Source organism: Vespa mandarinia, chromosome 24, assembly GCF_050613455.1.
Source record: "Vespa mandarinia isolate Hongniang chromosome 24, ASM5061345v1, whole genome shotgun sequence".
Classification (NCBI taxonomy): domain Eukaryota; kingdom Metazoa; phylum Arthropoda; class Insecta; order Hymenoptera; family Vespidae; genus Vespa; species Vespa mandarinia.
Genome location: NC_140833.1, coordinates 1,885,883 through 1,912,500, shown reverse-complemented (window position 1 = coordinate 1,912,500; position 26,618 = coordinate 1,885,883). Strand labels below are relative to the sequence as shown.

General features: G+C 27.0%; 3 protein-coding genes across 9 annotated transcripts in view; all 3 read right to left on the bottom strand.

Annotated features, from left to right (window-relative positions):
- Positions 1-8,782, bottom strand: part of LOC118442410 (solute carrier family 35 member F3) — a 16,097-nt gene extending 7,315 nt beyond the window's left edge. The window contains exons 1-11 of the mRNA XM_085663831.1: positions 8,453-8,782; positions 7,947-8,061; positions 5,195-5,410; positions 3,735-3,890; positions 3,532-3,671; positions 3,082-3,231; positions 2,322-2,672; positions 1,710-1,838; positions 1,321-1,510; positions 972-1,061; positions 132-261 (exon numbers count right to left, since the gene is read on the bottom strand). Of these exons, the coding sequence (XP_085519957.1) occupies positions 132-261; positions 972-1,061; positions 1,321-1,510; positions 1,710-1,838; positions 2,322-2,672; positions 3,082-3,231; positions 3,532-3,671; positions 3,735-3,890; positions 5,195-5,357 (1,499 nt within the window). The 5' untranslated portion in view covers positions 5,358-5,410; positions 7,947-8,061; positions 8,453-8,782. The remainder of the gene's footprint in view (positions 1-131; positions 262-971; positions 1,062-1,320; positions 1,511-1,709; positions 1,839-2,321; positions 2,673-3,081; positions 3,232-3,531; positions 3,672-3,734; positions 3,891-5,194; positions 5,411-7,946; positions 8,062-8,452) is intronic.
- A 2,850-nt stretch (positions 8,783-11,632) lies between these two features.
- On the bottom strand, positions 11,633-18,214 carry LOC118442529 (uncharacterized). Of its 2 annotated transcripts, XM_035868218.2 has the most exons (8): positions 17,915-18,214; positions 17,217-17,462; positions 16,977-17,121; positions 14,961-16,824; positions 14,792-14,850; positions 14,650-14,715; positions 14,433-14,548; positions 11,633-12,443 (listed from the first exon to the last, which is right to left on the bottom strand). In XM_035868218.2, exons 1-8 carry the CDS (start codon positions 17,930-17,932, stop codon positions 12,438-12,440), a joined length of 2,520 nt encoding a protein of 839 aa, XP_035724111.2. In that variant the 5' UTR covers positions 17,933-18,214; the 3' UTR covers positions 11,633-12,437. The 2 variants fall into 2 exon arrangements, with proteins under 2 accessions (XP_035724111.2, XP_035724110.2); XM_035868217.2 differs by lacking the exon at positions 11,633-12,443 and having other exon boundaries at positions 14,118-14,548.
- Positions 18,215-19,230: 1,016 nt separating this feature from the next.
- rtet (major facilitator superfamily domain-containing protein rtet) lies at positions 19,231-22,639 on the bottom strand. 6 transcript variants are annotated; one of them, XM_085663817.1, is made up of 8 exons: positions 22,256-22,483; positions 21,339-21,461; positions 20,996-21,258; positions 20,623-20,914; positions 20,221-20,441; positions 19,969-20,059; positions 19,722-19,859; positions 19,233-19,620 (listed from the first exon to the last, which is right to left on the bottom strand). In XM_085663817.1, exons 1-8 carry the CDS (start codon positions 22,293-22,295, stop codon positions 19,526-19,528), a joined length of 1,263 nt encoding a protein of 420 aa, XP_085519943.1. In that variant the 5' UTR covers positions 22,296-22,483; the 3' UTR covers positions 19,233-19,525. The 6 variants fall into 6 exon arrangements, with proteins under 6 accessions (XP_035724348.1, XP_085519943.1, XP_035724344.1 ...); XM_035868451.2 differs by lacking the exon at positions 22,256-22,483 and adding an exon at positions 21,835-22,232 and having other exon boundaries at positions 21,339-21,500; XM_035868452.2 differs by lacking the exon at positions 22,256-22,483 and adding an exon at positions 22,526-22,639 and having other exon boundaries at positions 19,234-19,620; positions 21,339-21,500.
- Between the last annotated feature and the right edge of the window lie 3,979 nt (positions 22,640-26,618).

Here is a 26,618-nt window from a genome sequence, read left to right as displayed (position 1 = left end):
AATAATAATAATAATAATAATAATAATAATAATTAAACATAATTAAAGAAAATTGAATATATACTTTGGTTAATAATAAAGTGCATACCACATAATTTGCTTTATAATAAAAAATGTCATAGTGTGCATACCGAAGGAGTCTTGTTATGTAATCGGGCCAGTTGTCTGGGAACATCACGAGAAAGAAGCCGACAGCAATGAAGATCATTCCGGCCAGCTTCATGCCCATGAAGTGCGCTCCATAAAGAACGACATCCAGAGCTATATGCAATCATTTCAACGGGAACGATTACTAACATATCTGATCGTCGATATTTTTTCTTTTCTATTCTTTTTCGTTTTCTATTTTGTTTTGCTTTCTCTTCATTTTCCTACCTTTTTTTTCTTTTTTCTTTTATTATTTTCCTCGATTAAAATCTTCGAATTTGTATCACCGTTTACCTTGGAACTTCGTTAGATTATATAAAAATTATGAAAGTTTTATCTAAATAAAGTTCCTAAGGAACAGTTTATCCTCCTTCGAAAGATCGTTTAAGTGATAAGCAAATGACATGCATATTGTATATTTAATACATAATGTATGTATATATATATATATATATACATATTAATTACTTATTCTATATCTTTCTTTTTTTTTTTTTAAGATTTAAATCATTGAAAAATGATCAACCTTAATTATTTTATGTCAAAAGAGTCAATGATTTTTACATATATATATATATATACTCACACATATACGTATATGTATATACATTGATAACTTATTTGCTTTGTTTCTTTTTGTTCTTTTTAAACGAACTCGCTGAAATAAAATAAGAAAAAAAAGAAGCAAAGAAAAGAAAAATTATCGATCGTGCGTTAAATGCCAAAAAAGAAAAAAAAAAAAAAAGAAAACGAAAAAGGAAAAGAAAAAGAACGTGAAGGCCATTAAATATGATCCTTTGTGCATATATTTTTACGTGACATACCTGCGGACACTGGGACAGCCGTTATTAGACCGAGTGTAATGAATAGATCATATGTGAGTGCGATGCTGAAGTTTCCTAACATATTTGCAACTGTAACACATAACGAGAGATACTTACTTAATCGATAAATTCTAAAAGATTTCCTTTTTTTTTTTTAATTCCATTAAATATTGATTGGTTATCATCATCCGCCAGCATTATAGTTAAGGGGGAGAGAGAGAGAGGGAGAGATAGAAAGAGGAAGAAAGAAAAAGGGAGAAAGAGAGAGAGAGAGAGAGAAAGAAAGAAAGTGAGAGAAATATAGGACTACAGGAAATTAATTGAAAAAAATCAATGCATCATGTCAGACCTAAATGAAGTATGCTGGCTGATAAAAGAGCTGCCCATGGTAATCGTGTCCAATGCACGCTTTCAGCACCCGAGAAATAAAGTGCCAAACATATCGGCCATAATAGGGCAGCATTGCATAGGCCGATCAGTGAAAAGAATAATGACATTTGACCAAATGTCGTTTCCCCTATAACCTTCTTAAATACCACCTGAAAGAAATAATCAAGAACAAAAGAAAAAAAAGAAAAAGAAAAAAAAAAGATAAAGAAAGAAAAAAGAGAAAGAAATATATATATTCATTTTAATTTGATTTTCTATTCTATATCCCTTATATATATATATATATATATATATATATATATATATCCTTTCAATTAAATGGTCGAATGTCTTTCATAGAATCGTTACTTTGTAAACAGCGGATCCGGCTGCTGCTGTGGTTGCTAGAACTACACCACCCAATGTGGGACTCCCTGTTATACCATCCATGTATGCTAGAAGAGCGATCCCAGTGTTACATAGGATCACTGCCACTATCTGCAATGAATTTCAAGGTTTGTTATATATACACACATTTTTTGTTTGTTTTATATATATATATATATATATATATATATATATATATATATATATATGTATATTTCTGATCGTATATACTTCAATATAATTTCAAGTTGATTGCGCTAAAGAATCTAAATACTTTTGAATGTCTCTTTCATTAATACTAGAATGAATAATTTTCAATCCAAAAAAGGAAAAAAAAAAGAAAGAAAAAAAATTCACGAATCATGTAACGCGCAAATTTGTTTTTTAATTCAGCTCAAAGTTGCTCTATGGTGTTCTATTATATACCACAGGCACAATTAGGGATATATATATATTTTTTTTTTCTTTTATATGTTTAAATATTGCCGCATCGTTGATAATAGCATTACTATCGTTGATAAATCATTACAATAAATTTTTGTTGTTCTTTTTTGTTTTTTTTTTTTTTTTATAAGTATCTTCTATAACACTTACCCTAACTCCAACGAATTGTTCATGAAGGATAACCCAGGAGAGAAGATAAACGCAGGAAACGTTCGTCGCGAACAGTGCCATCACATCGGTGGCCAAAAGTATCCTTAACGAGTAGATGTACATATAATTCGTAACAACCCAAAGCCCACAAAATAGGCTACATTTAACAAGGAAACGTCCACCGGTGAAACCCTTGTCACGAAATCCACGAAGACTTTCTGCCAATATTTCGGATGGCGTCGTACATTTCGTTCTAACCGCACGGCATATAAAGTAAACAGGAAAGTATAATACTTCCCAATTAGTGCAGAACCATGTTGTGAAGAATGGTGCGTTGTATGGAAGCACGGTCTACAATTAGATATTATATAGATGTTAGTGTTTCAATGATAAACCAAACTTTTTTTTTTTAAATCTAGATAAAGGATTATTTTACGTTAGAACATTTATTTGTCATTTAAAAAATGATCGATCGTTTAGGAATTATTTGTTGACTTTTTTATTTCTTTTCTTTTTTTTTTTTTTGAAGGAACTAATTCAAATCCCAATGAGATAATAAGATATTTCAATTTTATTAAATTGTAAATGTGTATCTAATCTGATGCATTGTATTTAATTATATTCGAACGTAGAGAAAGGATATCGAGATATAATAAGACAGAACTGTATGAAAATGTGAAAGTGAGAAATTTGATAAAGGTCTCTTTGGCAGTATAGACAATAGAGTTTCTTAAAGAATTGAAGCACCGTGTTTAATTACATGCTGATGACGGGGCTCGGTTACGGAGGCATTCGATGCTGATGTATAACTAGGGCTCGTTGGTTTATGAAAGTATAAATATTTTATACAGTGGGTTGCTCCAACCCAGCTCGCCGTCACACATATTGTTACGCACACACCAAAATATATCTGCAATAATCGAAGAAACGAAATATTAGATATGTTCTAGTTATATAAATATATATATATATATTTTTTTTTTCTCAGATGTACGAATTTTTTGTCGTTCACCTTCAATTTTCGTCCATCCAAATTAAAATTTATTTGAAGTATAAGTAGAAAAACAAACAAACAAAAAAAGAAAGAAAGCTTTCGGATATATAAAAACGATATATAATATCAATGTTTCGAATGATTCCAACAATGGACTTATGGGCCCGACAATACGATATATATTTTATAAAAATTTCCATTTTTTAAATGAAATACTTTTTTCGCGGACTCCGCACAACAGGATGCATAACAGGCCGAGAGTTTGTTCGGTCTGGATTGTTGATAAGCTACAGATGGTGTTGTCACGTTACACGTAGACTGAGTTTGATTTAAGGAACCGTGTCCTTGACCTCCTCCTCCACCACCACCTCCTCCACCACCACCACCACCACCACCACCACTACCACCACCACCACCACCACCACCACCAGGTCCTCCAGTACTTCCAGTAGCGATACCAGCAGTACCACCGGTCCCAGAACCTACACCGCTACCACTTGTTTCTAATGATCTACAGCTGGACGCTGAATCACCACAACCACCGGCGACGCTACAGCCTTGTTGTTGTTCGCACCCTATAACAAAAAAAAAAATAAATAAAAAACATTAGAACGAATATATCTATTATAATAGAATCATAATAATGAAGTGATGAGCTAAGCAATATTGTGAAACAATAAAAGATATTTAATGTATCCTTATAGATATGTATATACTATCTATGTATGTATGGATCAATGAATAGCAATAAGCGGTGCTATTGTATAGAGACTGAACGAACATATTTTTTTTTTGTGATTCTTCTCCATTAGGAAAAAAAAGTGTTCCATAAAGAGTTAACCCAGCCATTTAATTGTTATTAATGCAAAGGATGTAAAGCTATTTTTTTCTCTCTCTCTCTCTCTCTCTCTCTCTCTCTTTCTCTCTCTTTTGCTGTTTAGTTTGCAAAATCAAAGCGAATATGAACTTCTCGTATAACGTATACGTACCATCGTTCATGATTCATATCGGACAGCTCCGATGATATATATTTCATTTGATCTGATAGATTCTATAGAATAATGTAAGTTATTTTCTATACTAATACAAACTGCCCGATGATTTATGAACGTCAAATATATATATATACATAATTTATGAACGTCAGATATATATATATATATATATATATATATATATATATATATATATACATAAACAATATATACTTTCTAAAGTTCTTTAAATCATAACTACCACAAATGCCCGTACTGTGAAGAGAATACATCACCCCTAAAGGTTGGGAAATGAAGTTTTATTCCCTGTTGGCCTCTTATGCTCTTAACGTAAGACTGGTAGAAAAGTCATATTTGAGATGAAATAAATTTTTCTACTTTCTCTTTCATTTTTATTTCATATATATATATATATATATATATATATATATATATATATATATATATATAAGGTGACTCACTTAAGTTTAACATGTATTGAAAGTAAAAGAAAAAGAAAAAGAAAAGGAGAAGAACAGAAAAAAAAAAAAAGAAAATGAGTAAGAACATTATTTAAGTAAAAATTTATATAGTTTTAAAGGTGATAACTTTTTTGGCGACAATAAAAAATATTTCTTCAAGATTTTATTCTATCATATAAACTTCTTCTTCTTCTTTTTCTTTTTCTCCTTTTTAACTTTCGACAATAAACGAAAATAATTGAGATTACGTTAAAAAACTTAAACATCTTAGCATTGACTTAAATATCTGAGGCATCTGACTTATATATATATGTGATATGGATTATCGTTTATTTAAGTTATCTGCCTGTAAATACGTCCGCCCTATTTTTTGTTTGTTTGTTTTTTTTTCTTTTTTTTTTTTTTTTTTTTGTTTAAACTTACCTGTCGAATCTAGCACAACTTGAATAGGACTGGCAATTGGACCATGGTTCTGTTGATCCTCGCTAAGGACTATACTTGGTGCACGAGATCGTCGGGGATGAAATATCGTTGGAACTTCCCCGACACTTCCGCTACCCATGTTTAAGTTTCCTCTTTGAAACATTTTTTAACACGGTATCGTTCAGCATATCCAGATATTGGATGACGATGATTAATCTAAATGAAATAGTGCGGAGAAGAACGTTCCACAGGCAATGGAAGATGAATATTCGCCGAAGAAGATGAGAAAGAAGAAGAAGAAAATGATGATGATAATAATGTGATGGTAGAAGAAGGAGAAGAAGAAGAAGAAGAAGAAGAAGATGATGATGATGATATGATGATAGAAGAAGGAGAAAAAAAAGAAGATGATGATGATGATAATGTGATGATAGAAGAAGGAGAAGAAGAAGAAGAAGAAGATGATGATGATGATGATGATGATAATGTGATGATAGAAAATGAAGAAGAAGAAGATGATGATGATGATGATAATGTGATAGTAGAAGAAGGAGAAGAAGAAGATGATGATGATGATGATGATGATAATGTGATGGTAGAAGAAGAAAAAGAAGAAGAAGACACGTGAAAGAAGATCTGTTTTAGTGGTAATGATTGTAATAGTAATAGCATTAGTAATAATAGCGATTAGATCATTCCATGATTTTACTTTAAGTTCTAGAAAAATTCATTCGTCCTTATAAATGGATCACTTAGTTATATAAGAAGATCCGTAAATTTTTATTTTCTTTTTGAATGAACGAATGAATGAAATTCGAAGTTCACACTTTGAAAATGTACGCTGCTGTATTTCCCTTTATTTATTTATTTTTATTTTAATTTCTTTTATATATATATATATATATATTTTCTTTTTTTTTTTACTACACTTCGACGTTGTAACGAGATCTCACGTCGATCATTTTTAATTATCATGGAAATAATAATAATAATTAATTAATCAGAGACGAGAGAAATGCTATACAAAGATTTTTATAATACATGTTTCTTTATTTTCTTTTTTTTTTTTTTTTTTTTTTTTTTTTAATAGATAATTAATACTCTACGAGTCGTTAGAGTCATGGCAATGGTCGTTCATTGTGAATCGTTTGAATTTTATTTCCTCACACTTACCGTTTTCCGGAACAAAGAACAAAAAAAAAAAAACAAGGTAAAATGTAAGATACCTGTGTGTGTGTGTGTGTGGTGTGTCTGTGCGAGCGCGCGTGTATATATATATGTGTGTGTGTGTGTGCGTTCTTTTCTTTGGTGCGAAATTGAAGCACGAAGCGAAGCTTTTTAAAACTTTTTAAATATTATTTTCTTTTTTTCTCTCTCTCACTCTCTCTCTCTCTCTCTGTTCATTTCCGACATATTCATTTGATCATTTACTATCATGTAATCATGTAACCGCATAAGTAACTAATAAGCATGAGAGCGTGCACGAAACAAATTTCACATGGTGTACAATACGATCGTTTGGATTCAACGATGATATTTTCTTTCCTCTATTCCTTTCTTCTTCTTTTTCTTTTTTTAGTTTTTTTTTTTTTCCTTTAATTTTTGTTTCTTTTTCCTTCCTCCCTTTTTATGATGCCGTATAAATCTTGATCGAAGAAGGTAACTTTACAAGATTCCAATGGACTTTCAAGAATTCCGTTCGAGAAATTCTGTTGAAATGTAATTTTGTTAAGGGGGAAAAAATAAAAAGGAAAAAAAAAAAAGAGTAGAAAAAAAAAGCACAAAGGGAATAAAAGGTAAAAAAAGGAAAAGAAGAAAGAAAGAAAAAGTAAAATTTTTAAACACTTAAACCATGGACGTTCGAAAGGGCTTTATACATCTTTAATAACTTATGTTTATTGCGGAATCGCGTGACACGAGAAATATGGCCGATTAAAGAAAATTTTAAGAGAAATTTGTTCTCTCGTTTTAACACATACACACACACACATACACATGAAGAACAATAGTCGGCATTAATTCTTTCTCTCTTTTTTTTTTTTTTTTTTTTTTCTTTCTTTCTTTTCCATATTTACGTATTTCAACGAGGACACAATGAGGACGATTTCTCTTTGCCGTTATGTTCTAAAAGTATTTTAAAAAAGATTAAAGAAAAAAGAAAAAGAAAAAGAAGAAGAAGAAGAAGAAATAAAAGAAAGAAAGTAAAGGAGGGAATTAAAAAAAAAAAAAAGCAATTACAATAAAATCACATGCAATAACACGCGTTACGTATTCACCCTGCTAACACACCTTTCTTTCCTTTCCTTTTTTTATATATATATATATATACATAAAACTTCTATACAATTAGATCAAACTCTCTACATACTTATTTAACGATTAAATCTCTAAATGATAAATCATATACGCACACGCATACACACATATCATATATATATATATATATATATATCCATGTGTGTGTGTATGTGCGTGTATATGCGCGCACGCGTGTATTGTGTATAATGATTAACATTTAAATAGAACGTGTAGATAAGAGAGAAAAAAAAAAAAAGAAAAAAAGAGGAACACACATTCATTCAAACGAAAATTATTACATCTTACAAAGTTACCCTTTTACATCGAACATATCGTTCTTTCAAGCAATGGCTATATATATATATATATACATGTACATATGTAGCCATAGATTCTAATTCTCAATAATTAGAGAATGAAGAGAGGGATGCAAAAAAGAACAAAATTGACATACCTTCTTTACGCCCCTCCTCGAAGTTTACGCTGCGTTCGAAATTTGAACCTTCCATCGTTCATGGTCTCTCTCTTTCTTTTTCTCTCTCTCTCTCTCTCTCTCTCTCTTATTTATTCTTTTATTATAATAAACCAGTATGAGAGACAATAATCATCGGCGATGAGGAACAGTTACACACCCACGATGTCAGATATAATATATATATATATATATACATATACATATATATAAAAATACATATATATATATATTTTTATGGAAGAGAAAAAGAAAGAAAAAAAATAAGATACACAGAAGAGCAATAAAAAGGAAAGGAAAGAAAGTCAAAAAAATAAATAAAGAAAGAAAGAAAAAAAAAGAGAAAAAATAAAACGGGTCAGATTCTCTCTCTCTCTCTCTCTTTCTTTCATTTTTTTTTTCTTTCTTATTATTATTATTAAAAGATAACGCGCGTTTTTTTCTTTCCTTTCCTTTTCTTTTCTTTTCTTTTCTTTTTCTCTTTCAACCTCTTTCCTCTTCGTGGGATACGTGGAACGTTTTATGGCTGCCCAATTAACGAAATCTAATAACAATAATTTTTCTTGTTTTTAACCACCCTCGAATATTAAGACTGTTGTTTGTATGTGTAACGGTGCCAAATGTGAATTAGTGAAATTTATGAAAGTAAAGGATATGTAATTGGATAATTTTATAGGTTGACGTTAAAACGTTAATTGTTATCACTATTGGGTTAGTTTTTCTCTGGTTTTAAAGAAGCTTTAGAAAAGCTCGTGAAAGGACCGAACGCGAGGAATGACGAAGTTGTTCCGTTCTACGCGTTCGAGGAACGCTTACTATCTCGATTCTCTAGAAACGGTTCTAAGCACCCTGGCGTGTCATTGATTACCGGGCTTGCTTGCTATCGTCTCCTCCGTTCGTTCACCACCACCACCACCACCACCACCAACACTACCAACCCCTCCTCAATGTCGTTACCGCGTCTGCGCTTATCTATTCTTCATTGGAAAGCTTCCTTCATCTAATGGTAAAAGCTTTTTTTTTTCTTTTCTTTTCTTTTCTTTTCTTTAACATTAGAAAACCAAGCCAATCCCTTTACTAGGTCGTTATTATTATTAATATTCATTTTTTATAAAGAATTTTTTGTCTAAACTTTATTATATATATATATATATATATATATATATATGTGTGTGTGTGTGTATGTGTATATATATATATATATATAATTATTTTTATGTATAGTATTGTTTAATGATATACTAGGTCAAATTAATTTATAATGAAGATTATGTTTTCTTTAGCTGACTTACTTTCTATTCTTTTTTCCTTTGTTAAAGCTTTACAAAAAAGAAAAAACAAAAAAAAAAAAAAAGAAAAAAGTTAACTCTCTGTAACTCTTAATATTAATACCTTTGGAAATTTTCTAAACTTTTTTATATATGATTATTTTTTTATGTATATCATTTAACGATACCCTACAACAAATTAATTATTTGCTATGAAAACTATAATTCATCAATTGATATTACTTACTATTAATGTACAATAATCGTAATTGTCTAAATCGATGATATTTTCAATTTGTAGGAACGTTTGAAGTTAATTTTTTTACATCTCTTATATTCTATATTCTATATATATGTATATGTATATGTAGTTAATATTAATTTATTGAAAACATAATTAATGTATACATATACATATATGTAATTGATTAATATATGATTAATATATTAAGTACATAGGTTTTTATATGAGAAAAAAAAAACGATTTATTCATAAGTAAAAAATTTTTTTTATTCCGTATTTTTCTGAAATAAGAGATTCTTATTAATTCGAAGCAACGCGAGAAACAAGCATTACTGAAATTACTTCAGAATTTTTAATTTTATATATTATACTCGTTAAGTCTAAACAAAAAATTCTTTTGCACTTTCTTTTTTCCCTTCATCGAAAATCTATACACGCACACATAAATGCGTATATATATAAATATATATATATATATATGTACATATATATATATATATGCATATATATACATATACATATACACACACATATATATATTTATATTATAGATACTATAAATATAAATATGTATATATATATATATATATATATATAATTTTTATAATTTAGAATATAATAAAACCATACATACGCAATGTAATAATTAATTATGTAGCAAATAACAGATGGCTTACGATGGCTTTAATGACTTATCGTTTATATATAATATAAAAGATATATCAAGTTCTTTGTAAAAAATAAAGATTTTCTTAAGAGTTAACATGAAATATCAACTAGTATCCATATCGCCATCCGCATTTACTACTAAATAAAAAAAATTTTAATAATTAAATTAAATAATGTAATGATAGAGCGCATATTTATAAATTATTATGTTTCCAAATGTTTTCTACTTTTTTTTTATATTGTATTGCATTTGTATTGCAGAATAACACAGAAAATAATTTTAATTATTTATAATTAATACTGAAAAATTATATATAGACATAATAGATACAAGAACATTTTCAATAAAATTATACACATAATAGATTTCAATATTGAAATCATTAAAATCATTGTAAGTATAAATTTTTATATAAATAAAAAACATATTTAATTTTTCCTATAATAATTCGTATTAAAATGATAAAAGAGTAGAAGAATGGATTGACAAACAATTGGATTGACCTAATTAATAATATTTACTATAAATAATATGTTATCTTCTTATATTATAAAATAATCAAATAGATTATAATTGCATCTGTGTTATTCTACAATAATTTGTATGTAAAATCGTTAATTGTCGCTTTATATCACATTATATAATTTATTATCTCAACAGGTTTATTAATCTGTTAGGACAATTTATAAATACAAGAGGTATTTATTATGCCAACTCCCAGAGTTGATAATTTTATATACACACGCGCTATATTGTATAAATAAAATTTGTAACGTGTAAATCTATTGACCGAAGCATAATGTCGTACAAGGGAGTTTGATAGAAAATATTGTGAAAAAATATATATTCGTGATGTTGTTCTTCTTTTCCTTTTTCTTTCTTTCTTTTTCTTTTTTTCTTTTTTTACCTTTGATAAATTAATTACAAATCAAGGCACGTATGTAATTAGCGAATAATATTGTATTATCTAAGTTTTCACTGTAAAAAACTTTGATACTAAAGTTCTATATCGACTAACTTTGATATTAAAGTTTTTGCGAATGAAACCTTGAATAAATGTAATTCTCTTTTATTGAATTAAATTAACACTTACACCTTCATAGATGCTATGAGGTACGCAACTCGCATATTGAATATTAATTTTCCAATTAAGACTACAATTATATATACATATTAATATATCAACTTGTGAATCTGCACATTGGTAGCGCGCACACTCTTGGCGCTATATTATTATTTTATATAATTTATTTTATATAATTATCCACTAAGAAAATGCCAGTAAATATAATATTAATCACTCACTTTATAAGTAATCAAATATTGCTACATTGAATACTTTAAAAAATTACTAACATTCCTAAAAAGTGTCATAAAAATATGTAAAAAAGTACAGTACTACTTTATATATATATAAATATATAAATATATATATATATATATATATATATTTATATATTTATATATATGATGAGAATATGTACTTATGACTTGTAAAGTATTTTTAATATCGCTAATGTATATATAATATATATATACATCTATTACTAAAATATGAATATGAATATGAATTATAATTCTATTGTACGACGTAGAATTATATTTTGCAGGTAGCTATTTTGATATATAGCATAATATTCATCAGTCGAATTTGAATATATCCACAGTATCCATTTACTTTAAACGTACATGGTATAAGTAATTCAATTTCAACCAAACAGATTTTCTTCCATCTAAATAACGAATTTACACAAATAATTTTTTGAGATGCACAATGATACATTAATGCAATTTACAAAATATTCTACATATTTCTTATACGATTAACCAATTTTTAACTGATCGATTTATACCATTTATCTTTATATATGTACAGACAATATTATTATACAATATTTCTATGTAATAATACATGTTTTAGGTGTACAAAGGGTGACTTTGGGATAATTAATGATTCTTGTTTATTAAATGAGTGATTGATTTAAATTATGTACACGTACTTCAACAAAAAACAGAGATGAATTAATATAATTGTAATCAAGAATCTAATAGCAATACTTAACAATAAATAACTAAATACAAATAGACATAAAGATGTGCAAATTTTGGATATTGTCTATCGTTAATTAACACAATGCTCTTTATCCTTCACTGTATGTTTGTATATTTTTGCAATATACTTTAACCCCTAATATGCTTACATCTTCCTACGTTGACAAAAAATGATGGAAGATGGACACCTTATTCTCTTCGTTTAAATATTCAAGCAATCAGATGAACGCGGATTTACTTTATTCCTAGACAAAAAAGAGATCACGTTTATTTTCCTAACTGGAATATTGTACCTTTCCAAACTTACAATATAACAGATATATATATATATATATACATATACATACATACATACATATGTATATATATATGTATGTATGTATGTATGCATGTATGTGTGTGTGTGTGTAATCGATTTTAAGCACCTCTTTCATGCTCTCTTTATGTATGCTACTACTTTCTAACATATTCATATTCATTAAAAAATTCTTATCGGAACATATGATTTGCATTCGTGCAATAACTAATGAGATACATATTGTATCTGTAACTATAAATTTAAAAGAAAATATATAGAGATATTTGTATTATCAATATTTTCAATGTACATAAATTATTTGTAGCAGTATATTTCAAAACTTATTAATTCGATATATAATATATAATAGATAAATTTACATAAGGTTTAACACTAGGAGCCTGATTTTAAATAAGAGATTAAAAAGTCTTATTTTAATCACATGTAATATAATTAATCCTTAATAAGCTTCCTTTTTATAAGATAGACTTTAATGTTATATTCAAATAATATATTTATAAAGGAATCAAGTTAACTTTATATTTTATATGATTTTTTTTTCTTTTTTTTTTTCTAATATCATTTGGTACGTGTTTATGCGTTATTGTAGAAAATATTATATATAAAATAATACATGCACAACATTTTTATAGACATTTTATTATACGTGTCTATATCTATTAGATATATTTTTGAACATTCTAGTAATTTACCCCCTCCCCCCCATTATCTTTTCCAAGAATTGTTAATTAAATTTATCTGGGATATAATGAAATTATGAAAATATGACACATAAGGATATAACATAGAAAATAGTATAAGCATTCAAAACTTTTCAAAACGGATTATTGAAAATTCGCACATAAGCTTTTGTGTTTAAACTCTTATATATAACTATAAGAGTTAAAAATAATATATAAACAAAATTTATATTGTAATATCATAGAATTAAATTAATGCCTATATATGCGTATTGATAATCACATCTAAATAATACAAAAATAAAGGAGACATTGAAGAAAAATTTATACGAAGTTACAATAACAATTAAATCTTAGATTGTAATGATTTTTGATATTAGAATAAATTTTAAAACCTGAACTTACTTTTTAATTTTCACATATTGTTTGATCTTGTCTAATGCTTAAATTAAAGAAAAATTACATATACATATATATACATATATATTATGTGTATTGTATATAACAAAGAAAGCTTTTCAAGTATTAACAAAATTTTATCTCAACTTGGTCAATTTTATATTTGCAATTATAAAAGAATAAACAATCTTTAATAAAAAGTGTTTGTAACATAGAATTCATTAAGTCATATATTTTCATGATATAAAGTGTAAATGAAAATTAGGATTTGTTAGAATATTATTGCTCATATCATTTAATTTTTCATATTACCTCAAATAATTCAAACTTTAATATTGTAATATATTTTAATATGAAAAATGTCTGTTTAAATGTGATTTAAATCATCTTAATGTTTTTTTTTTTTTGTATACTATTTCAAAGAATTAACTTCAATTAAAACAGTGATTTATCACAGACTATATATAAATATATTTCAACTTAATATATATATATATAAATATATATTCTTTATACTTTATTTGTTGCAGATACAAATGACTATATATGACCTTTTTTTGTTGAGATTCACGAAAATAATATTTTGTTACACAAGATATATATATATATATATATTGTGTATGTGTGTATATATATGTATATGTATATTATATTATAATGATTATATCACTATTATATAGGGTATTTTGTTGTTGTGCAAATTTGCATTGAAATTATCTCTTAAAATCGTGTTTATATAAAGTAAAGATGTGCTTCATTTTATACAATCAATTAACAACATAATACTACAAAACATTTTCTGGATTGGTTAAAGTCAAATTAGTTTTGTGCTTTACCTTGCGATTTTGTCTTTTTGAGGTTTTCCGTGATTTTGTTTCTCTTGTATCTTGAATTTGTTTATTAAGGCCTAGCCTTAAACGTACAGGGACCTTTGAATCAAGATTGCTTTCATCTGTAAATAAGCACAACAAAGAATAAATTTATGTATATAATTGCATATCCATGTGAAATTAATGAAAAAAAAAAAAAAAAAGATTATCAACATATACATACCTCCGGAATCATGTAATTCGGAAACTGATCTAACAACAGTAACTCGTCTGACGTCCTTTTGATTAACTGTATAAAACAAAAAAATTTTATATAAATTTAATATTACAAATAAATGTTTTCTATCTTTTCATTAAATAATTACCTTTCTCATCGTTTTTGATTACATGCCTCTGATTTACTTTTGCATTATTTTTCACCACTCTGTAAGAAGGTAATACATAGATACATGTATATATATATATATATATTGTTATATTTGAAAAACAATAATTAAAATAATTGAAATGTAATTATATAAAAAATGTACTTACTCATTAACAACTCCTTTGAAAGCTGATTGTACAAGTCTTGCTGATTGAATTGGTACAGATCTGTTTAATCGTTCAGCACGTCTTCTACTAAGTTCAGCTCTTAAATCACCCTCTTCGTCTACAGCTATATCTTCAAAAATAGCATCTACGTCCTCATTTTGAACTTCTGTTATAATATCCTTTCTTTTCTTACATTTTTTATCTTTTCCAATACGCTCAGACAGGGGCAATTCACTTTTTAATTTTCCAACTTGATATATTTCCTTATCACGTTTTTTCTTCTTCTTAGATGACTTCTCTTTCTCTGTCTTTGAAGATTCCACATTTATACAGGAATTGATCGAACTGCTAATAGGTAATGGAGAATTATTTTCCATTGTATCACCTAATTCTTCAAATTCATAAGTTGTATCCAAACATATATCTCTATCTCTAACATTATGATCATCGTCTGTTAATTTATTAATTTTTTTTGTGCTGATCGTTTGAGTTCTATCTAAAACTTCTGTCTTTTTATTAGCATTACTTAATTTGATCTTCTTATTAGCAAGTACAGGATCTATTGGTCTTGTAGATTCAAATTTTTTCCTTCGTGCTTCCAAAATTGGATCATTTACGGTATTATCAATTGTATCTTTAACATCACTTAAATCAATCTTATCAGAATTTTCTTCTTTCTGTTTTGTTTTTTCTCTATAAGATTCAGGTGACAATCTTCGTTTATGCATAGGAGGTGATTCTCTAATGTATAAAGAATTTAATGTATTATCAGGGCTCACAGAGCACGTACCCCCATGTTTTCTTGTTAATTCCTTTGGGGATACTTTAGGTGATCTCCTTCGCCTTGGCGAAAGGCGTGGAGAATTTCTAGGAGATGACCATGGCGATCTTCTTGGTGAAATTTTTGGCGGAGACATTCTACGAGGTGATCCTCTACGAGGAGAAAATCCTGGTGAACGAGATCGTGGTGATATTCTCTTTGATGGAGATAATCGACGTGGTGAAGTAGATTTTGAGCGTGATCTTGATTGAGATGACAATTTAATTGGTGATCGTGATCGTGTCAATCTAGGCGATCTTGATGTTATTTTAGGAGAACGAATTGTCCTAGGAGGAGATCTTGAACGTGATAATATCCTTGGCGATCTAGATCTTAATAATTTTGGAGACCTGGAATGAGGCGACGATCTGGGTGATCTTATTCTTGGCGATAATTTTCTATGTGGAGATCTTCTTACAGGAGATTTATATTTATTTATTTCTCTCTGTGACTTTTTTATTTGCCTTAACGGTGATCTCCGTGGAGATCTTCTCGGTGATCTCTTTCTACTACTTCGTGATTTTGGCGATAAAGATCTTCGTTTTTGAGAAACTCCACTTGTTATATGCGGCGATACAGATCTTCTTTCGCATCTAACATTTATTGTAAGTGACGTAGCATGATTGTTATTCTCCTTTCTATTAACATTTTCTTCATTCTTTTTTGTTTCTTGAATAACATTCTCATCACATTGTTTATTATTCTTTCTACTTATTTCTTTATCCTTCTTCTCAATTAGTTTGTCTACATTCATTTCTCGTTCCATCTCATCCATTAATCGTTCTAAACTATCTTCTTCCTCTAGATCAGCCATCAAAAGTATATCATCGTCATCGTCATTGACATCCTCCTCATCTTCATGCTTCTGCGAGTCATCAATAACTTCTGATTGAGTCTCCTTCTTTTTTGTAGTATCTTCATTTTCTATACTACCAGTTTTAACAGACTCTCCCTTTAATTGTAATAAATTATTCGTATGATTTTTTGAATCATCTTCATCAGATCCACTTCCAGTATCTTTATAACGATGAAACTTTGATTCTTCTGTGAATATAATTGAATGAAATTAAAAACAAAAAACAAAAAAAACAACAAAAAACAAAAAAAAAAAAGAAAGAAAGAAAGAAAAATAGAAAATTTATATCTAAATTGATATTAAAGGATAAATATACATTTCAAATGAAAATATCTTTTACCTGCTACTTTTATGCCTGCATGATGAGTATCAGTCTTTTCTACATTCGTAGCAGTTGTTATTTCAATATTTTGTAACTCAGAATGTTCATCCACAGGAACGATAGCTATGAGATTAGGGTTTCTGGGGCTTTGATAATATAAATTCTGTTAAAGAAAAATATAGTACAATTGAATGAAATAATAATCAAATTATTATTATTAATATTTATAATTTATATCTATTCAATAAATTAACTTACGCCATTCTGTCTTTGTTGAAGACGATTATGGAAATGAGCCCTTCTTGGTAACCTTTGTGGTTTATAAGACGGACGTGCAATTTGTGTCACTTGTGGGACAACTTTTTGTAATTGTGTTAAAGATTGTCTTTTATTATGCAAAGTATCTTTAGTCCTTAATGACTGTAATGCAGCTAAACGTAAAGCTTCTAAATCTTCATCGTCGTCATCATCAGTATGAAACTTTTGTTGAGAAGCCAAAACCATCTGCAAACATTATCATATAACAATAATTTTATTTAATTTACAATTATAGTAAATTTAGCAATAAAATTAATGCAGATGTACGCAAATACGAATAATTTATATTTAATACATGTGTATTGTAAAAAAACATAATGAAAATCTATGATATTAGCAGTAATTATATATAATACGTGTGAATTGTAAAAAAAAATATGATGGAAATTATGATATTATCATTATTAAAACATATCAATTGCAATTATATTACTGATTAAAAAACAAATCATAGAAATTGTTTATACGGGTATTTTTTTTTTCCTTCTTCTTCTTCTTCTTCTTCACGCTAACGTTATTAAAAAAATATGGAAATATACATCGAACAAAGTTTTTCCTTTTCTTTCTACTTTTACAAATAAATATTGCGTCGTTTGATTTTTATTCATTCGTTAATATTTAAACGATTTAAGACATACCTTTTGGCGATAATCCATTTTATAATGAGCACAGACGTGAAAAATTTGGTCGTATACACAGTGATCACTACCCCGTTCAACGTTTATGTTAATATAATAACGCTGATTTTTACGGAAATGTGTCTTATTACGTATACAATTGTTTATCAAATTAAAACTACATCACTAGATTGAAATATTTTATATTACTTTCAAATAATATTAAACTATTCGCACGATCTTCCACGACTTCGTTACCCCACACTACATATAAATAAAAATGGCATGAGTGGTCGTAAAATCAACGAGCACGAACGACGAATGCTACTTGACTGGCTACAAGCATTAAGAAAATACCTCGAACTATCCCTTGAAAGTACCCCCACTAACTGTACCACGTGATGATAATACTTCTTTCTGATTGGTCGACAATTCAAAAGGGAGTTTCACTTTATAAAGCTTCATAGTTTCATATGACATAAAGTTATTAGATTTAATAGAATATTTCAAATCTTTAACAAATTGTTATATACAATTTTATTAATGATTTATTAAAATTTTTCATTATTTCTTATAAACAATGAAATCAATCGCGTATGTATGTCGTATTATATGTTAAACCATTGAAAATTCAGAATTTTTAACCGGGAATTTTAAATCATTTAACGAAATATTTTACATTAATATTTAATAATTAATATTTAATAATTAATATTTCGTATTGTTTTAATCTTTCTTTTTTTTTTTTCTTGGAAAATAAATTTAAAAATTTTTCAGTAACTTTCCATTATACTACGTAAAAGTATGAAAGTCCCGTTAATCATAAAATCCCATTTATTGTATACAGTTGTTACCTGAATATTTGGGAATTTCTAAGTTTTAAGCTTTGTAAAATTATTATTTTATATTTTATATTTACATACAGTACGTAGAAATAGAATTTATTTAAAAAAAAAATTATTTTTTATTTACAATATGTATAAATAGAACATAACAAATTATCTTAAAAAAATAAAATCGGAAAAACCAAAATTGTTTACCTTATGACCATAATTTAAGAAGATTCATAATATAGATAAGGTACTTACTTTCTCTTTTATTAGATGTGGGTGTGTCTGTGACGGTATTTATGTATATATATATATTCTATATCTGCAATAACACTATTGTTATTAAAGTTTTCGTAAAATAGAAAGTATTTCGGTAAACAGAAAAAATATTGTACTATTTGACGTTTCAATAAATCTTTATAAGACATTACATAATATCCTTATACAAAAGAAAATACTTACAATAATACTATTTCAAAAATACTTTTTTCGTTAAACATCTTGTTAAAATATAATAAACATTTCTGTGTGTATGTGTGTGTACATATATATATATATATATCTACACATTCGTATAATTAAAAATTGTTGCGTGTTTTCGTACGTTTAAACAAATAGATCATACGACGATTTAATAAAAGCGATTTAGTTTTGTTTGTTTGTATAACAGTACATAATACTTTAGGACACTTCAGTGAATGCAATTTGCAAATATAAAAATATGTATATATATATATATATATATATATATATATATATATATCAATAAGTAAAAATATATTTAATATAGATCTCTTTTTTGTTATAGAGGCTTCATAATATGAAGTATAAAGGGTGGCAATAAAAGAAAAACAGCTCCAGTTAGATATGTTGTAGTACTTCCAAAATACCAAAATCCTAAAAATTATATATCAGCATAGATATCAATAAAAAAAAATATATACATATATACATATACACTGGCAAAAAGAACAATCGATCAATAATATTATAATTACCTGCAGAAGCTACGATTGGTCCACTTGCACGTGCTAATGCACCCAACGAACGGAATATTCCAGTTATTGTACCTTTTTGATGTTCTGGTCCTATTTTTGTGACTAATGTCATCATACAAGTAACAACCATAGCCGTTGCTAAAATATAAAAAGTTTATAATGTATTTTACATAATGCTTTTCTAGATTTAAAAAAAAAAAATATACTTTACACGAATAATTATAAATAATATATTGCGTGCACTTACAAACGGCAAATAAAAATATTCCAAGATATAACATCATTGTATTTTTTGCTAAGCCAATAAATACAAAAGCTGGTATTATTAACCATAAACCCTACAATATATATATATATCATTGATTTCTATGTATATATTAAACATTTTTATTTTTTATATACTTACATATATATATATAATATATATATTTAAATAATTTATTATATATAAATAAATAATATAAATATATATATTTATATATAAAATAATTTTTCCTACCAATTCTGCAACCGATTTTGTTTTATGCGAAGGAACTCTTCTCACCCAACCTCCTTGCAAAATAGCCATAGTTAAACCAATTCCAAGAAACATCCATCCTTGTTGCATACTCGAAAATTCAAATATGTGATGAGTAAGAAACGTTAAGGTAAATTCTAATCCACTATAGATAAATAAGTAGACAAAATATGTACGACCTAACATCTTCAAATTGTGTTGCTCTAAAATAATATACTTTAATAATTATGGAAAAATTTGTATAATAAAAATGGAAAAAAGGATATATATATATATATATATATATATATATATATTTATTTAAAAATAAATAAAACATTCCACTGCATTTGTATAATAATTATTGTTAATTAATGAACAAAAGTAAATTATTATTTATTTTACCTTTATCGTTTAATCCTGATACACTAGTAAATTGAAAAAGATCTATAGGATTAATATAGATTACGGATTTGACCATTCCGCTTAATATAGTCTTTGTTCTATATTTAACTGGTAGACTTTCTTTCAAATTATAGATAACGTATAACAAGTTACTTGCAGCAAGCAAGGAAGCAAATAATGCAGGTGCAATATACCATGTTTCATTTCTATTGCCACTTGAAATCCATGCAAAAAATGCCCCTATCATTGGTCCCACTACAAATCCAATAGAAAATGCTATTCCCACTAGAGCCTAGAAATTTTGATTAAGAAAAAAAAAAAAAGAATTGAAGAATTTACTCTTATAAAATTAACATTATATTCTATAACTTGCCATAGCTTTTCCTCTTTTCTCAGGGGATGTAACGTCAGAAATAATAGCCATAGATAAACTAATATTTCCTTTACTAATACCACCAACAAATCTAGCCAATACAAATATGCCAAAATTTTTTGAAAGTGCCCATAATAAATACGACATTGTAATACCTGTTAAACACAAAATCATTAAAGGTTTCCGTCCATAAGTATCAGATAATGCTCCTGTTATTGGTGAACTAATGAATTGTAAAAAAGAATACATAGAACCTAGAAAACCTATAGAAATAATATATTACAAATTACATTTCTATATATATCATTAATATTAATTAATTTTATTTAAAAAATATACATACCACCATACAGAACAGTATCAATTTTATCAGGAGCATTTAAAAGTATTCGTAAACTTTGCACATGATGAGATATCATAGAATAAAGTCCTTTATTACTCAATACTTTGTAATGATCTAATAAGGCTGGTAATAAAGGTAATATCATAGTAAATGCTAATAAATCTAACAATAAAGAAAAAAATACAACTTTCACTGTATTATCATTAATATTATCCATGATTAATTTCTATTATTTTTATATTTAAATATATACATATATATATATGCATATATATATATATATTTATATATATATATATATATAAATTTTTCTTTCGGATCTTTTAAAAAAATATAATTTTCAATTCATTAGGTTATGTTAAACATAACATTAATTGCGACTATTCTTTCCTAAAAGAAAAAGAGAAAAAAAGAAGAAAAAGAAAAATCAATAAAATAATATATTATCCTTAAAAATAATGATACCATATGATAATAAACATAAATAAAATCTTACATGAATTCATGCCAATTAACAGTTTAATAATACTCTACAGTTAACATAATGTTATTTGTATTTATAGAATATATATATGCAAAATATAAACTATTTTTTGAAATTAACATAGCCATAGAAATCGTGTTCACAATCCATCTCAGTTTAAAAGTGAAAGGTTATAAAGCTGTCATTCATTGTCCTAAATTTTATAACCTCCATTTACGTCAGCAACAAAAACGTAAGCATAATTTATTGATTTTGACGAAAAAGATCTCATTTTAAAGAGAAAAGTTTGAAACAGAAAATGGTTATTTTGAATATCTAAGAAATATTAATTTTCTTTGAAAACAAAAACCATGTTTAAAAAATATCGTCCTCTTGCCTATATGATTTATAATCGAAAAGAGAAATTTTACGAAAATTCAAAATAACCTATTACCGACGTGATCAATTTTTATCTTCAAAAAATAAAATCCCATTTGTCATAGTTGACAAAAAATTATGTTTTCTCATTCGATCCTAACGTTAAAACATATTTTTGACATTTCTCTTGAGAGATAAATTTCGTACAATGGCGCAACTTTAAAATCTTCGGTATAAGGATATATTTAAATATTATATACATTGTGTACATTGTACATTATATACGATGACGGTATATTACAATAACAAAAAAAGAATATATTTAAAAGAAGAAAATAAAATATACCTATGATCCAACGAAGATCGTATGTCGTTCATTATTATTGTTTTTAATTTATCCTATTCGCGTTATGATTTCACACGAAAAATATCGATGAATCGCGTCTTTGATAATTTCGACACGTGACCAAACATCGATATGTATATGTTGAAACAAAAATATAAACGACTTGAAACATGCACGGTTTATAAAAAAACAAAAAACTATTATTCAAACAATAACATATTTATTTAGGTATTAATATATTATAAGCAATTTAATAAATATTATTTATTAAAGATATAAATCGCAATATCAGCTTACGTATGTAATTAAAACAAACCTTTATTTTAAACTAATTTATATAAATTACAATGTACGTCGGTTTATAATAAATTAATATTTCAATAATATTTTATTTATTTAAAAATTATACTCTAAAGGTTTCTTTATTAATTTTCTTTTAGATTTTGACGAATAAACGTCGTTACTCTCTTCTTTTTAAACGTGAAAATTTATCAATTAATACTTTCGATAATTTTTCAATCATTTTTAAAAGTCTCTAAAGTACACGGAATATAATAAACTGATATTTAAACAATAATAGATTCGTTTAAATATTAAAAAGACGAAAACGCGAGAGAAAATTAAAATAATATTATTTCTAATATTTAAAATTAATTTTTAATATTATTATATATTATTAATATTTAATTCTAATATTTAAAAATTTTATATCGACTGTTGGCCTTTTGCGGTATAAATCTATTCATAATCGATAATCGAATGAGTTTTCTTTTATACTCCAATCAGTGCATATGTACGCACTATCTTACTGTCGCCTTATGAATTAATACTTTCGATAATTTTTCAATTATTTAAACAATCTTCGATGTAAACGTAGAATAATAAATTAATCTTTATAACAATATTGCATTCATTTAAACATTAAAAAGACGAAAACGGGCGAGAAACTACAAATAATTTCAGTTAAAAGCAACACTATAAAATTTTGATCTCTGGTTAGTCGACCTTGTGTAATATAAACATCAAAGTGCTTCTTCTTAACTTTGACAAACACCGAATTAGATATCTTTTGTACTCCGGCGTATAAACATCGACATTCTTTCTTTCTAAACGTGAAGCCTTATAAATTAATATTTTCGATAATTTTTCGATAATTTAAACAATTTTTAATGTACATGTAGTACAAAATACTAATATTTAAACAATAATTCATTAGTTTAAACATTAAAAATACGGAAACGCGTAAGAAATAAAAAATAATTTTGAAATAAAATTCCACTACTTAAAAATTTGATCTCGCGGTTGTTGGCCTTCTGCAATACAAACATAATCGATCTTTCGATTAATATTGACGATTCGCGAGTTAGTTTACTTTTGCACTTCGACCATTAAACATCGGAACTCTCTATTTCTAATCAGAAAAACTTATAAATTAATAATTTCGATCATTCTTCAATTATTTAAACAATTTTTAATGTACGTGTAGTACAATACACTAATATTTAAACAATAGTTCATTCGTTTAAACATTAAAAAGACGGAAACGCGTGAGAAATTAAAAATAATTTTGAAATAAAATTCCACTACTTAAAAATTTGATCTCGCGGTTGTTGGCCTTCTGCAATATAAACAAACGATCCTTCGATTAACTTTGACGATTGGCAAGTTAGTTTACTTTTGCACTTCGACCAGTGCACATCAATACTCTCTATTTCTAATCGCGAAAACTTATAAATCAATAATTTCGATCATTTTTCAATTAATTAAACAATCATTAATGCACGTGTAGTACAAACTACTAATATTTAAATAATAGTTCATTCGTTTAAACATTAAAAAGACGGAAACGCGTGAGAAATTAAAAATAATTTTGAAATAAAATTCTTATATTTAAAAATTTGATATCGCGGTTGTTGGCCTTCTGCAATATAAACATAATCGATCCTTCGATTAACTTTGACGATTAGCAAGTTAGTTTACTTTTGCACTTCGACCAGTGCACATCAATACTCTCTATTTCTAATCGCGAAAACTTATAAATCAATAATTTCGATCATTTTTCGATTATTTAAACAATTTTTAATGTACGTGTAGTACAATACACTAATATTTAAACAATAGTTCATTCGTTTAAACATTAAAAAGACGGAAACGCGTGAGAAATTAAAAATAATTTTGAAATAAAATTCCAATACTTAAAAATTTGATCTCGCGGTTGTTGGCCTTCTGCAATATAAACATAATCGATCCTTCGATTAACTTTGACGATTCGCGATTTAGTTTACTTTTGCACTTCGACCAGTGCACATCAATACTCTTTATTTCTAATCGGGAAAACTTATAAATCAATAATTTCGGTAATTTTTCAATTAATTAAACAATTTTTAATGTACATGTAGTACAAACTACTAATATTTAAACAATAGTTCATTCGTTTAAACATTAAAAAGACGGAAACGCGTGAGAAATTAAAAATAATTTTGAAATAAAATTCTTATATTTAAAAATTTGATATCGCGGTTGTTGGCCTTCTGCAATATAAACATAATCGATCCTTCGATTAACTTTGACGATTAGCAAGTTAGTTTACTTTTGCACTTCGACCAGTGCACATCAATACTCTCTATTTCTAATCGCGAAAACTTATAAATCAATAATTTCGATCATTTTTCGATTATTTAAACAATTTTTAATGTACGTGTAGTACAATACACTAATATTTAAACAATAGTTCATTCGTTTAAACATTAAAAAGACGGAAACGCGTGAGAAATTAAAAATAATTTTGAAATAAAATTCCAATACTTAAAAATTTGATCTCGCGGTTGTTGGCCTTCTGCAATATAAACATAATCGATCCTTCGATTAACTTTGACGATTCGCGATTTAGTTTACTTTTGCACTTCGACCAGTGCACATCAATACTCTTTATTTCTAATCGGGAAAACTTATAAATCAATAATTTCGGTAATTTTTCAATTAATTAAACAATTTTTAATGTACATGTAGTACAAACTACTAATATTTAAACAATAGTTCATTCGTTTAAACATTAAAAAGACGGAAACGCGTGAGAAATTAAAAATAATTTTGAAATAAAATTCCACTACTTAAAAATTTGATCTCGCGGTTGTTGGCCTTCTGCAATATAAACATAATCGATCCCTCGATTAACTTTGACGATTCGCGAGTTAGTTTACTTTTGCACTTCGACCATTAAACATCGGAACTCTCTATTTCTAATCGGGAAAACTTATAAATCAATAATTTCGATCATTTTTCGATTATTTAAACAATTTTTAATGTACGTGTAGTACAATACACTAATATTTAAACAATAGTTCATTCGTTTAAACATTAAAAAGACGGAAACGCGTGAGAAATTAAAAATAATTTTGAAATAAAATTCCACTACTTAAAAATTTGATCTCGCGGTTGTTGGCCTTCTGCAATATAAACATAATCGATCCCTCGATTAACTTTGACGATTCGCGAGTTAGTTTACTTTTGCACTTCGACCATTAAACATCGGAACTCTCTATTTCTAATCGGGAAAACTTATAAATCAATAATTTCGATCATTTTTCGATTATTTAAACAATTTTTAATGTACGTGTAGTACAATACACTAATATTTAAACAATAGTTCGTTCGTTTAAACATTAAAAAGACGGAAACGCGTGAGAAATTAAAAATAATTTTGAAATAAAATTCCAATACTTAAAAATTTGATCTCGCGGTTGTTGGCCTTCTGCAATACAAACATAATCGATCTTTCGATTAATATTGACGATTCGCGAGTTAGTTTACTTTTGCACTTCGACCATTAAACATCGGAACTCTCTATTTCTAATCAGAAAAACTTATAAATCAATAATTTCGATCATTTTTCGATTATTTAAACAATTTTTAATGTACGTGTAGTACAATACACTAATATTTAAACAATAGTTCATTCGTTTAAACATTAAAAAGACGGAAACGCGTGAGAAATTAAAAATAATTTTGAAATAAAATTCCAATACTTAAAAATTTGATCTCGCGGTTGTTGGCCTTCTGCAATATAAACATAATCGATCCCTCGATTAACTTT